Source organism: Giraffa tippelskirchi, chromosome 3 (assembly GCF_054371585.1).
Source record: "Giraffa tippelskirchi isolate mGirTip1 chromosome 3, T2T-mGirTip1v1.2.pri, whole genome shotgun sequence".
In the NCBI taxonomy this organism is placed as follows: Eukaryota; Metazoa; Chordata; class Mammalia; order Artiodactyla; family Giraffidae; genus Giraffa; species Giraffa tippelskirchi.
The window spans coordinates 98,834,924-98,850,490 of record NC_137277.1 but is presented as its reverse complement, the minus strand read 5'-3'; the positions used below and the strand labels follow the sequence as shown (position 1 = coordinate 98,850,490).

Genomic DNA, 15,567 nt, shown 5'->3' with positions numbered 1-15,567 from the left:
CAATAAAATGGACAACTTGGAAGAAATGGACAAATTCTTAGAAAAGTATAACTTTCCAAAACTAAACCAGGAAGAAATAGAAAATCTTAACAGACCCATCACAAGCACAGAAACCAAAACCATACTCAGAAATCTTCCAACAAACAAAAGCCCAGGACCAGATGGCTTCACAGATGAATTCTACCAAAAATTTAGAGAAGAGCTAACACTATCCTACTCAAACTCTTCCATAAAATTGCAGAGGAAGGTAAACTTCCAAACTCATTCTATGAGGCCACCATCACCCTAATACCAAAACCAAACAAAGATGCCACAAAAAAAGAAAACTACAGGCCAATATCACTGATGAACATAGATGCAAAAATCCTTAACAAAATCCTAGCAAACAGAATCCAATAACATAATAAAAAGATCATACATCATGACCAAGTGGGCTTTATTGCAGGGATGCAAGGATTCTTTAATATTCACAAATCAATCAATGTGATACATCATATTAACAAATTGAAAGATAAAAACCATGTGATTATCTCAATAGATGCAGAGAAAGCCTTTGACAAAATTCAACATCCATTTATGATAAAAACCCTCCAGAAAGCAGGCATAGAAGGAACATACCTCAACATAATAAAAGCCATATAAGATAAACCCACAGCAAACATTATCCTCAATGGTGAAAAATTGAAAGCATTTCCCCTAAAGTCAGGAACAAGAAAAGGATGCCCACTCTCACCACTGCTATTCAACATAGCTTTTGAAGTTTTGGCCACAGCAATCAGAGCTGAAAAAGAAATAAAAGGAATCCAGATTGGAAAAGAAGAAGTAAAACTCTCACTGTTTGCAGATGACATGATCATCTACACAGAAAACCCTAAAGAGTCCAACAGAAAATTACTAGAGCTAATCAATGAATACAGTAAAGTTGCCAGATACATAATTAACACACAGAAGTCCCTTGCATTCCCAACAATGAGAAAACAGAAAGAGAAATTAAGGAAACAATTCCATTCACCATTGCAACGAAAAGAATAAAATACTTAGGAATAAATCTACCTAAAGAAACAAAAGAGCTATATATAGAAAACTATAAAACACTGATGAAAGAAATCAAAGATGACACAAATAGATGGAGAAATATACCATGTTCATGGATCGGAAGAATCAATATAGTGAAAATGAGTATACTACCCAAAGCAATCTATAGATTCAATGCAATCCCTATCAAGCTACCAACAGTATTTTTCAGAGAATTAGAACAAATAATTTCACAATTTGTTTGGAATTACAAAGAACCTCGAATAGCCAAAGCAATCTTGAGAAAGAAGAATGGAACTGGAGGAATCAACCTGCCTGACTTCAGGCTATACTACAAAGCAACAGGCATCAAGACAGTGTGGTACTGGCCAAAAACAGAAAAACAGAACAATGGAACAAAGTAGAAAGCCCAGAGATAAATCCACACACCTATGGACACCTTATCTTTGACAAAGGAGGCAAGAATATACAATGGAGAAAAGACAATCTCTTTAACAAGTGGTGCTGGGAAAACTGGTCAACCACTTGTAAAAGAAGGAAACTAGAACACTTTTTAACACCATACACAAAATAAACTCAAAATGGATTGAAGACCTAAATGTAAGATCAGAAACCATAAAACTCCTAGAGGAAAACATAGGCAAAACACTCTTTGACATTAATCAAAGCAGGATCCTCTATAACCCACCTCCCAGAATACTGGATATAAAAGCAAAAATAAACAAATGGGGCCTAATTAAACTTATAAACTTTTGCACACGAAGAAAACTATAAGGTGAAAAGACAGCCCTCAGAATGGGAGAAAACAATAGCAAATGAAGCAACTGACAAAGAATTAATCTCAAAAATATACAAGCAGCTCCTGCAGCTCAATTTCAGAATAATAAGTGACCCAATAAAAAAATGGGCCACAGAACTAAATAGACACTTCTCCAAAGAAGACATACAAATGGTTAACAACACATGAAAAGATGCTCAACATCACTCATTATCAGAGAAATGCAAATCAAAACCACAATGAGGTACTATCTCACACTGGTCAGAATGGCTGCTATCCAAAAGTCTACAAACAATAAATGCTGGAGAGGGTGCAGAGAAAGGGAAGGGTGGAGAGAAAAAGGAACCCTCTTACACTGTTGGTGGGAATGCAAACTAGTACAGCCACTATGGAGAACAGTGTGGAGATTCCTTAAAAAGCTGGAAATAGAACTGCCATATGACTCAGCAATCCCACTGTTGGGCATACACACCGAGGAAACCAGAATTGAAAGAGGCAATGTTCATCGCAGTACTGTTTACAATAGCCAGGACACGGAAGCAACCTAGATGTCCATCGGCAGACAAATGGATAAGAAAGCTGTGGTACATATACACAATGGAATATTACTCAGCTATTAAAAATAATGCACTTGAATCAGTTCTAATGAGGTGGATGAAACTGGAGCCTGTTATACAAAGTGAAGTAAGTCAGAAAGAAAAACACCAATACAGTATATTAACACATATATATGGAATTTAGAAAGATGGTAACGATGACCCTATATGTGAGACAGCAAAAGATATACAGAAGTACACAACAGGCTGTTGGACTCTGTGGGAGAAGGTGAGGGCAGGGTGATTTGAGAGAATAGCATTTAAACGTTCATATGTGAAATAGATCACCAGTCCAGGTTCAATGCATGAGGCAGGGTGCTCAGGGCTGGTGCACTGGGATGACCCTGAGAGATGGGATGGGGAGGGAAGTGGGAGGGAGGGTCAGGATGGGGAACACATGTACACCCATGGCTGATTCATGTGAATGTATGGCAAAAACCACCACAATATTGTAAAGTAATTAGCCTTCAATTAAAATTTTAAAAAATAAATAAATAAATCACAGACTTTTAGGCAAACTTAACAAATGGGTATATTGAAAGAAACTTTGTTTTTTGACTTCTAGGCAACATTCCAAAGTAACCATGAGGCTGTTATATTATGATCTCCTACAGGAAATGTTATCACAGTTTATAGTTCTTTTCTTGGTATTCCCAAGGTGCAAGAAAAATCAGTTCAGTTCAGTTCAGTTGCTCAGTAGTGTCTGACTCTTTGCGACCCCATGAACCACAGGACGCCAGGCCTCCCTATCCATCACCAACTGCCAGAATCTACCCAAACCCATGTCCATTGAGTCGGTGATGCCATCCAACCATCTCATCTTCTGTCGCCCCCTTCTCCTCCTGCCCTCAATCTTGCCCAGCATCAGGGTCTTTTCAAATGAGTCAGCTCTTCATAACAGGTGGCCAAAGTATTGGAGTTTCAACTTCAACATCAGTCCTTCCAATGAACACCCAGGACTGATCTCCTTTAGGATGGACTGGTTGGATCTCCTTGCAGCCCAAGGGACTCTCAACAGTCATCTCTAACACCACAGTTAAAAAGCATCAATTCTCCGGCGCTCAGCTTTCTTTGTAGTCCAACTCTCACATCCATACATGACTACTGGAAAAACCATAGTCTTGACTAGATGGACCTTTGTGGCAAAGTAATGTCTCTGCTTTTTAATATGCTGTCTAGGTTGGTCATGACTTTCCTTCCAAGCAGTAAGCGTCTTTTAATTTCATGGCTGCAGTCACCATCTGCAGTGACTTTGGAGCCCAGAAAAATAAAGTTTGCCACTGTTTCCACTGTTTCCCCATCTATTTTCCATGAAGTAAAGCGACCAGATGCCATGATCTTAGTTTTCTGAATGTTGAGCTTTAAGCCAACTTTTTCACTCTCCTCTTTCACTTTCATCAAGAGGCTCTTTAGTTCTTCTTCACTTTCTGCCATAAGGGTGGTGTCATCTGCATATCTGAGGTTATTGATATTTCTCCTGGCAATCTTGATTCCAGCTTGTGTTTCTTCCAGCCCAGCATTTCTCATGACATACTCTGCACATAAATTAAATAAGCAGGGTGACAATATACAGCCTTGACGTACTCCTTTTCCTATTTGGAACCAACCAGTCTGTTGTTCCATGTCCAGTTTTAACTGTTACTTCCTGACCTGCATACAAGTTTCTCAAGAGGCAGGTAAGGTGGTCTGGTATTCCCATCTCCTTCAGAATTTTCCACAGTTCATTGTGATCCATACAGTCAAAGGCTTCCAATCCCAAAGGAAGGCAATGCCAAAGAATGCTCATACTACTGCACAATTACACTCATCTCACACACCAGTAAAGTAATGCTCAAAATTCTCCAAGCCAGGCTTCAGCAATACGTGAACTGTGAACTTCAAGATGTTCAAGCTGGTTTTAGAAAAGGCAGAGGAACCAGAGTTCAAATTGCCAACATCTGCTGGATTATCGAAAAAGCAAGAGAGTTTCAGAAAAACATCTATTTCTGCTTTATTGACTATGCCAAAGCCTTTGATTGTGTGGAAAGAGATAAAAACCAATGCTGAAGGATGATAGTTTCTAAATTTTTGAAATTTAAGATGTACCTGAGGGGACTTTCCTGGTGGTCTAGTGGTAAAGAATCTGCCTTGCAATGCAGAGCATGTGGGTTTGATCCCTGGTCCAGGAACTAAAATCCCACATGCCAGGGAGCAAATAAGCCTGTGTGCCACAGCTACTGAGCCTATGCCACACAACTAGAGAGACTAAGTGCCACAAGGAAAGATTCCACATGACACAAGCAAGATCCCACGTGTCACAACTAACACCCGATGCAGCAAAATAAATAAATTAAAAAAAACCAAGATGGACCTGAAAAAAAGAAAAAGTATAATCAAATCTAACAGGACAGATCCTATTGTCTATGACAGAGTGATATGGTCTTGAAAGCCTATATTTTAGTCTCTGCTGATCTAAAGATTCAGACTGAGGAAGACCTTCCTACATCATGATCTATGTATGAACTGTCTTACATGGTTCTATAAGAATTTGGTTATAAGAGAAATAAATTTTGTTCTGCTGAAAAAAAAAATAAAGGTAACTGAATTTTAAAATTGAAATTAAGTAGATTATATAAAGTACAATACAGAAGTATGTCATATAAGTACACACGTTCAACAGAAAAATGGGTTTGCTTAAACATAAGTATGCACATGGGCAATTCTACTTTGTTTTTCACTAAGTAATGATTAGTATAAATATAGGATTATCAAAATATTCTCATGACTTGAGGGGTTATACATTTTTTCTGCATTCAAATTATTAGATGACTTCTGAAACATGAAATACTCCCTTCTGTTTTATGGTTTTGTTGCCTAAAGTGCTGACATAGTTATTCTGTAATAGATGCATGTTTAACAACCTTTTGTGTTTATTGATCCTTGGGGAGATATGCAAAAGACTCTTAAGATTGCTCTGGTGATTTTTCAGATAATATGAGTAAAGTGTTCATAAATTTGTGATTGACATAGTTTGAAGTTTTTATAAATGAAAACAATAGGTTTTGAGCTACTTCGTCACACTGCTGAAACCAACTTAAATTTCCAATGATTAGTAATAATTAAAGCACATATATTTCATAAGACTTGAGTTACATTAGCATATAAACCTTCACAAGGCTAAAAATTATTCTTTCTTATATTATGTTATAAAAATATTTATGAACTATTATACTATATTAAAATTAATGTAAGAAAAATAAATAAGGTAATTTATATGTCTGAATATTCTTATTAATTATAGATTAAAGGAAAAACTATAGAAATTACATTTCTAAGTTAGGGGACTTATATAAATTTGGGATATTTTTAGTGAAAAATATATTAATACTAAATCAAAAAGTAAGATCAGTGTAGTGTACACAAAGAAACATGAAAATGGTGTTTGTGTTACCTTTTTATTTTGATGACTATGAGGAGTTACTTGGAATAAATTCAGATGTTAGAGATTTCTGATTAACAAGGTGAAAGCAATTAGTTTTTTAACCTCAATTTTTTAAAGATTACCTATAACATCTTAATTTTTCTTTACAACTTAATAATTAAATTATAAAAGTATTAAAGTTTAGAATTAAAGGTTACACTAGGTAATTTCAGAATTTTGAGTTGATCCTGCCTAAGTATTATATGGCTTTAACTTACAGTAAAATTTGTTCTTCTAGCAGTTAGCAAAAGAAAAAAAATGCAACTGAGCTATTAGGAGGTAATAAGACACAGAATATGAAGCCAAGATATGCCCATTATTGGCATGATACCAGTCACACCTTGAGAATGTTAAGCAATAATGAAGAAAGGAATAAGTATATTTAGTAATAATTTGTTAATATTCACCAAGGGCTAAGTTCATATAAAAGATATGGTGAAAGTTTAGATTATCAGTAAAAATATACACCTAGTCACCGCTTATAGTGTAAAGTTTTATCTCTCTGATATGATAAAAAGTATCCTTAACATTTTTTGCTTTTCCTGCAGCATCGAATTTAATGCTGTGTACATAATAGCATTTTAAGAAATTTTTAAAAATACTTAGTTGATTACTAAAATCTATAGGTATCATTCAGTAGAGGAATACAACTTAAAATCTGAATAACTGTGGACTTCCATGGTAGTCCAGTGGTTAAACCTCTGTGCTCCCAATGCAGGGGCTGAGGATTCAATTCCCAGCCAGGGAACAAGGATACTGAATGCCGCATGGTGTGGCCACAAAAATCTGAATAACTGGTAAAATGGTAAAATTACCTCATCCTGTTCACATGTTCATAGTTATCAGAGAATAGTAACATCTTGAGAAGTTTTACCCATGGGATTCTCTCAAACATCCTGATACAGGATTATTTATGACATATGTTATTGTATTATTTTAAATAATAATTCCTTAAGTGTATACTCTTAAAAAATCAAGAATAAAATAATTTTTATTACATAAAGAAAATTATATAGACAGAAACATATAATACACTTTCTTTAATGATTTTGTTTTATCCTCAACTTGTTTCCTTAGTACTTTAACTGTCACTTTCATTTCAACTCATTCATTTATTCAACAATTTTCTAAGCACCACTGTATAGCTGGCTCTAATCACAACACTTATGATACAATGATACACAAGATTCCTATCCTCATAGATCTTACATTTTTGGAGAAGATAAACTATAAACAAGTATAAAATAAATAAAATAATGGGATGGAGTTCTAGAGGTTAGGTGTGAGAAAAAGCAAAATTAAGTATTCTGGGAAGGCCTCTCTGATAAGTTAAAATTTAATCTATGACTGAAGAATAAATAAGAATCACTTGAATATTTGCTGGAAGAACATCAAATAGGAAAGATCCTTTGTTTAGGAGTAATAAAAAGGCAAAACTGGCTGGAATATACTATATCAGGTACAAATTGCATGGTGGACTTTATTACAACCATAACAAGAAGCCACTGGATAGTGTTAAGATATAATCTGTTTTATATTCTGAAAAGATCACTTAGGCTGCTCTGTGGAGAATGCATAGTGAGGACTGAGAAAAGCAAGAATGAAAGCAGAGAAAGTAAGTTCCTTTAGGTTATTATGCTTTAAGCTATTACTTTATGTATAAATGTACATGTACACACACACATATAGTTTTTGGTTTAACATTTTGGCATGGTTTTCTTGACATTTCTTTTCCAGTTAGGGACAGCCCTATCAAGAACTTGTATTACTCCAATACAGGTGGTTTAATCTTTTTTAGTTTCTTCTCACTTTATCTGATAATTGTTTTTATATTCGTAAGTACTTTAAATTGAAGAGTGAGTCATTTTGTATGCTATGGATATTTATTTTTTCTGAGAATGAAGGTAGCTAGAAGAGGGAGAGCTGTACCTGGTTCTTCATATCCCCTTCCAAGTTTTATTGGAAGTGCTGTACCTGATTTCACTCTATCTAGTCAAGGGAATATTCTTTTCCCATGAAAAGCGCTCTTGGTTCTTGAGGGATTCTTAGAAGATTTCATCTTAACTATCTTCATTGATCCTGTGGCTGCTACCTTCTACTCAATGCAGCTCTTATTCACCTCTCTTCAGCAGCTTTCTTTACTCTCTTCCCAGGCACAGAAGCAAATATGGAAAACCAATGGAAGAGGTCACGACTTTTGGGTCTTCTGGGTGTCTCTTAACCTGAGCATTGTTATCCTCGGATGACTTTTTTTTTCCCACTTGGATGATCTTATCTTTACTAGTCTCTTGGATGTCCCCTTGTACTAAATCCCATATATCTGGAGATAATGCTCTGCGTTTCCTTAACCTTTCTTCTCCAACAGGAAAAATCAGAATGACAAGCCCTAGTTTTTCTTAGTCCTTCTGGTAAAAAGAATACTTGCCAAGGAAGAACTTGTCTCTTGAGGAATTTTCCAGGCCTTTTCCCTGAGTTACTCTCTCAGTTCGCATCTCTTCAGATAGGAGAAAATTAGGTTGAGCTCTCAGGATTTTAATTAATCCCCTTCCCTACTCTTCACACCATTGCGTTCAGAAGGCAACAGGGTTCACAGCCATGCCCATTCCTGGAAGCCATTACCTCTCTCTTTCACTGCCTGTCGTTTTTCAGAGATTATAGTTACAAATCCATGTTATGATGTTAGATGTAGAGGGTGTCAGTGGTCCTGGATAATTAACATGTAAGGAAAAAACCACCTATATAGTAATAAGTAACTTATTGTAGTAAGTAGGCACTATGTAGTACCAGGCACTGTTCCAAGAACTTTACACTTACACTCATCTAACACATATCCATTTAATCATAACTACAAACCTGATGAAATAGGAAGTAGTGTCATCTCCATTTTATAGACCAAAAAAAAAAAAGAATCACAGAGAGGTTAAATAACTTGCCCAAGGTCATATGGCTGGAATGTATTGAAACAAGAATTCAAATCCTGATCATTAGTTACAATGTCCAAGTTCCTAAACAATATATACACTGTGTCTTTATATCAGAAATATATAGTTTAAGCCAGAGCTGAGATCCAAAATCGGAAATATAGGGCTCTCAACTTCTAGACCAAACTGTCTGATTTTCTTTAATTATTATTTATTAAATGCTTATCCCAGTTGATAATCTTATAATCACAGGAGATACAAGAATCATTATATCAATTTTAAAAAAGAAAGAATGTGAAGAGCTAAAGCAAGCTGGTTTAGAGTTAGCATGGGTATCTGAGTCTCTTGTTACTTCAAAGCCCTGGTTATAACGTTGTCGTTTAGTCGCTAAGTTGTGTCTAACTCTTTTGCGACTTCATGGACTGTAGCCCACTAGGCTCCTCTGCAATGGGATGTTCCAGGTAAGAATACTGCACTGGGTTGCCATTTCCTTCTCCAGGGGATCTTCCTGACCCAGGGATTGAACCTGCCTTTCCTGCAGGTGGATTCTTTACCGCTGAGCCAACTGGGAAGCCCGGTTATTATGGCCATACCTCTATTCAACTGTTATGATGCATTCCTTTGTAACATTTTTTAACCTTTAACTGATTTCTATGAAAATCCATATAAGCTCATTTTGACATTTCAATAATTTTATTGTTTGAATTATATGGTAAAAGTCTTATTTCAAGGATAGTACCCAGACCTAATTTTACACATAGAATGTTAAAGAATAATTGTGAGGGCAAAAGTCCATGACTGACTGATGTTTGAATGAGGACATATAGAACTTGTCTAGGCATGCTGTAACATAAATTTTGTGAAACTCTGGTCACAGTAAGAAATAGCTGCTGCTGCTAAGTCACCTCAGTCATGTCTGATTCTGTGTGACCCCAAAGATGGCAGCTCACCAGTCTCCTCTGTCCCTGGGATTTTCCAGGCAAGAATACTGGAGTGGGTTGCCATTTCCTTCTCCAATGCATGCATGTATGCTAAGTCACTTCAGTCATGTCCAACTCTGTGCGACCCCATGGACAGCAGCCCACCAGGCTCCTCTGTCCACGGGATTTTCCAGGCAAGAATACTGGAGTGGGTAGCCATTTCCTTCTCTGAGAAATAAGCTACTTTGATCCAAATGAATGCCATTCACTGTATTTAAAACAGGTAATTAAAATCTCAGCCAAGAAAATTAACTCATACATTGGAATCCTTCCTACATTCTTTTATGTTCTAACACTTAGTTACTATCTCTAACCTTTGGTTTGCTTATGAAAATCAGTAAACCATGATAAACCCATACTCCAAAACAATTATATTTAGAAGAGTCAATGTTTAAGAAAAATATTAATTTATGGCAGGATAATATTTTTCTAGAAATATACACTTACTTCTGCCTTTTTACGAGCTTCCATAGCTTTCATAAGCATCATATGTTGTCGCCTTCTCTCTCGTTCCTATATTAAGCCAGATAAAATTAGGAATATAACTCAATCATAGTTAATAGCTTGATCTTCAAATGGAAAAACAAAACAAAACAAAAAACTCTGTATAGCATGTTTAGCATTTATAGACAAGTCACAGTAAATACTAAATATAAGACAAGAATGGCCAGTCTGTGCATGTTTTAGTTCAGGTTTAGAAAGCAAATACAAGAACAATCAAAAGCAAAAAGGTAAAGCAATGAACATGGAGACAGTGTAAACAGAAGCATACAAGATTTACTTATGGTCAGTTGTGATGCTCCTTCAAAAGCTGGCAGAACAAAAAGCATAATGGTTGGCTGGAACAGGTCAGTTACCTTACATCTGCTATTAGAAAAACCACAAATATGTACTATAGCCAATTAAACTAAAGGTTGTAATTTTTATTTAGATCAGGCAGAAATTGCTTTAAAATCACTTTTACTTCACGGTTTTAGAATTACTTTTATTTCAAATACACTATCATTTTGTAAATCCAATAATCCACCGACAAATTAGAAAGTTTTTTTTTTTAAAGCTTTTATACCAATTTAAACTAGTCATGGTTCATATAACACCATCAAAGAAATGAGATATTCCTGTTTACTGATGTCTGCCCCTTGATGCAGTATTGAAAGCCACTAAAGCTGCACCATGGGCTCACAAGTTAAATCTAAAAGGCACAGTATGAAAATAAAGTAAGCACTAGCTTACTTTGATAGTCTCCTTTTATTAAATAAAAAAAAAAATCACATAGCTATAATGTTGAATCAGTTCTTTTTGTTTAAATATATGTGGTTCGCCCAAAGAGATATTTCTAAACATTTCTAAAATTTGTCCATAAAACCAGAACATATTTCATATTCTCTCATCAAACTAACCCAAAATTCCCATTGTATTCAATGGCAGTTTTGCATCTAGAATGATGGGAGAATATGGGTCATAATTGTATCTAATTGTATAGTGATCCAACTTTCACTGTGACATCAGTAATGTAAACTTTTAGACAGCAGCCTATTTAAGGCTTGCATGATTCAATTACGAATCTTGGATATATACTGTATTTCTTTTATAGATAGTCAAGCAGATGTATGCAATGCACTGTGCTGTAAAGCCATGCAGCAGTATGTAATATGACAGCAGCCAGTGCTACACTTTATGCATTGCTATGACAACCATATCACAACCAGATCACAATGCGGTGTTAGATGTACAAAAATAAACATACCCATACCATATCTAGTCTATGCCTCTCCAACTCCTGGTAGAAAGAGTTGGCACAACATTATGAAACAGAAATCACAGAGTCATGAAACCAATTTTTAACCCCCCAAAAGACACCAATACCAAAGCAAGGAATTTAAGCAGGAATTACATTGGAAATTTTTAAGAAAATATTTTGAAGATTTTTCAAAAAACAGATTTAAGAAAAACTATAAAATGTACATTTCAAAATTTGTATAACTGTGTGTATACAGACCTGATGCTTTAGAAGAACAGCTTGCTGTCTTCTCATTTCTTTTTCCTTAAAAATAAGAAACTTTTAATATATGATTTTTAGGAAAAATTTAGGACATGCTACAAGTATTAAAAGCTCCTTTTCTGAGATTCTATACTCTTCTATTAGGTTGAACCACATGAAATTTCAAATATCCAATTTTGTTTTACTTATAAAGTGGCAACTTCATATGGTTACCTAATATATAAAAACTGTATGATAAGAGCAAGCATCTGACTTAACAGCACACTTCAATGGCATGTTCACAGAACTGACTAGCTAGATGGACAGAGCATATCGGATACAAATGGCACTTAAAAAAAAAACACATAACACAGCAACCCTCATGTCTAGCTCATTAAAACTCTCTCTACTCTGAATATAAATTCCTAAAAATTCTATGATTAACAGGATCTATGTCATTTCTACACACTGTACAGGAATGAGAGTGACAAGAGACAAAGGCATAAATCTGAGTGTTATGTCCACCTACAATTGAGGGCATTGTTTCAAAAGGGTGGGGCCTAATGCATGTAATTGTGTGAATGTCACCACATGAATATTTCATAAAGCTAAAATATGAATGAAATTAATATAAAGGGCAGTCATGAAAAGGAGTAGAAATCTAAAGAACAAAGTAAGAGAGTCTATGTAGAAAAGGTGACAAACAGTTCCCTAGCTTTATAAAATGTAACCAGTTCAGTTCAGTTCAGTCACTCAGTCGTGTCCGACTCTTTGTGACCCCATCAACTGCAGCACACCAGGGCTCCCTGTCCATCACCAAATCCTGGAGTTTACCCAAACTCATGTCCATTGAGTCAGTGATGCCATCCAACCATCTCATCCTCTGCTGTCCCCTTCTCCTCCTGCCTTGAATCTTGCCCAGCATCAGGGTCTTTTCAAATGAGTCAGCTCTTCGCATCAGGTGGCCAAAGTATTGGAGCTTCAGCTTCAGCATCAGTCCTTCCAATGAACATCCAGGACTGATCTCCTTTAGGATGGACTGGTTGGATCTCCTTGCAGTCGAAGGGACTGTCAAGAGTCTTCTCCAACACCACAGTTCAAAAGCATCAATCCTTCGGCGCTCAGCTTTCTTTATAGTCCAACTCTCATATCCATACATGACCACTGGAAAAACCATAGCCTTGACTAGACAGACCTTTGTTGGCAAAGCAATCTCTCTGCTTTTTAATATGCTGTCTAGGTTAGTCATAACTTTCCTTCCAAGGAGTAAGTGTCTTTTAATTTCATGGCTGTAGTCACCATCTGCAGTGATTTTGGAGCCCAAAAAAATAAAGTCTGCCACTGTTTCCATTGTTTCCCCAACTATCTGCCATGAAGTGATGGGACCAGATGCTATGATCATAGTTTTCTGAATGTTGAGCTGTAAGCCAACTTTTTCATTCTCCTCTTTCACTTTCATCAAGAGGCTCTTAAGTTCTTTTTCGCTTTCTGCCATAAGAGTGGTATCATTTGCATGTCTGAGGTTATTGATATTTCTCCCAGCAATCTTGATTCTAGCTTGTGCTTCATTCAGCCCAGTGTTTCGCATGATATACTCTGCATATAAGTTAAATAAGCAGGGTGACAATATACAGCCATGACGTACTCCTTTCCTGTTTGGAACCAGTCTGTTGTTCCATGTCCAGTTCTAACTGGTGCTTCCTGACCTGCATACAGGTTTCTCAAGAGACAGGTCAGGTGGTCTGGTATTCCCATCTCTTTCAGAATTTTCCACAGTTTATTGTGATCCACACAGTCAAAGGCTTTGGCATTGTCAATAAAGCTTAAGTAGATGTTTTTCTGGAACTCTCTTGCTTTTTTGATGATCCAGCAGATGTTGGCAATTTGATCTCTGGTTCCTCTGCCTTTTGTAAAACCAGCTTGCACATCTGGAAGTTCACAGTTCACATATTGTTGAAGCCTGGCTTGGAGAATTTTGAGCATTACTTTACTAGCATGTGAGATGAGTGCAATTGTGCGGTAGTTTGAGCATTCTTTGGCATTGCCTTTCTTAGGGATTGGAATGAAAACTGACCTTTTCCAGTCCTGTGGCCACAGCTGAGTTTTCCAAATTTGCTGACATACTGAGTGTAGCACTTTTACAGCATCAACTTTTAGGATTTGAAATAGCTAACTGGAATCCCATCACTTCCACTAGCTTTGTTCGTAGTGATGCTTCCTAAGGCTCACTTGACTTCACATTCCAGGATGTTTGGCTCTAGGTGAGTGATCACACCATCGTGTAATAAGATGTAACAGTAGTGGCTATTCCTTAAACTGTTATGCCCACCTAGCTGTTCAGTTTTAGTAAACAAATATCATAAAAAGTGGAAGATAAAAGATGAAATGTGTGTGTGTAGGGGCAGGGGGCAGTGGTCAAAAGGGGTATGAGGGTCCAACTCTCTCATGCTTCATGCCAGAAAATCAAAACTAAAACGTCTCCAAACAACATATGAAGTTACAGTAAATAGCGATGGGTAATTTTAGTATTGGTAAGTGATAGCTGATAAAGCTAGGTTTTGGTTTTGGAAGGCTTTTCGCTTTTTAATAGTTAAAAACAGTTGCTAGACATTCACAAAGAAAAAACTATAATCTAAGGAGGGAACTGGATTTGGAACATAAACAGCTCTGGGGAGATCTTATCCATTTAAACTATATACAGGTATTATGTGATAGTTTATATTTCTGATTTAATGTCTGCTATTTAAAGAGCTCAAAGTATCACACAGAACCTGTATAATAAAATATAAAATAATATATACAATATATATACACTAAAAACACACATTATACACATGTTTTGTCTGTGATCAACATTTTTTCAGCGAATCATTTTGAGGAGGGCTATTTTTAATATAATTGATACTAGTATCAGTTCAGTTCAGTCGCTCAGTCGTGTCTGACTCTTTGCAACCCCATGAACTGCAGCACGTCAGACCACTCTGTCCATCACCAACTCCCAGAGTTTACCCAAACTCATGTCCATTGAGTCGGTGATAATTGATACTAATATAATACCATATAATTTTTATTCTTAAAAAATGAAAACAGATTCTCATCTAAACTAACCTTTATTCGTTTCTCGGCCTCCAATAATTTGGCATTTGCTGCTTCTTCCTTCTTTTTCTTTTTTGCCTGTGCATGGAAAACAGGTCTCAAAGTCATATAACAGTACCACTGCAACCTGAAAATAATCTATGACTTGAACTTGGAGCTACATGACTCACAAGATAGAAAACAACACGTGACATACAAGTAGACAATTACAGATTTTCTCACAGTTAATAATATATTTACAAACTAATTTTCATTTCGAATGTAAAGATTAGCATTAAGATGTAAAAAATTCTTAAAATTTCTAAGAATATGTCAGCTTTTCTTGATTTTTTCAATTCTATTAAAAGTCTGGAATAATTGTTTATTTTACATTAAAACAATCACAGAAAAAGTTTTTTTATATTATTTTTGCTTTTTCTGATTTTTAAAAGTAAAACATGATCACTGTAAAAAATTAAGAAGATGGGGTAGATTTTAAACGGTAAATATAAGCTATTTTTCTCTAAATGTTTATTGTGATTAAATTCAAGGTTTTCAAGAAAGACAGAATGGAATCTTATAATCTTTCTTGAAGTACACTTTGAATATCAAGATCATGACACCAAATCTGAGCTTCATAATCTTAAAGTCATTAACTATCTAGTAGTTTCATAATTATTCAGTAGTTATTAATTTACTTTAAGATTTTAGTACTTTTGATTTGGATTTTTAAAGTTTATT

At 35.7% G+C, this 15,567-nt stretch overlaps 1 protein-coding gene across 8 annotated transcripts in view; it reads right to left on the bottom strand.

Annotated features, from left to right (window-relative positions):
* BAZ2B (bromodomain adjacent to zinc finger domain 2B) overlaps positions 1-15,567 on the bottom strand; it is a 414,086-nt gene that overhangs the window by 70,737 nt on the left and 327,782 nt on the right. For 5 of the 8 annotated variants that reach the window (XM_081582778.1, XM_081582779.1, XM_081582783.1 and 2 more), the window contains 4 exons: positions 14,860-14,925; positions 11,770-11,814; positions 11,524-11,550; positions 10,218-10,283 (listed from right to left, as the gene is read on the bottom strand). In XM_081582778.1, coding sequence (XP_081438904.1) covers positions 10,218-10,283; positions 11,524-11,550; positions 11,770-11,814; positions 14,860-14,925 — 204 coding nt within the window. The remainder of the gene's footprint in view (positions 1-10,217; positions 10,284-11,523; positions 11,551-11,769; positions 11,815-14,859; positions 14,926-15,567) is intronic. The other 3 variants (XM_081582781.1, XM_081582780.1, XM_081582785.1) reach the window with 1 other exon arrangement.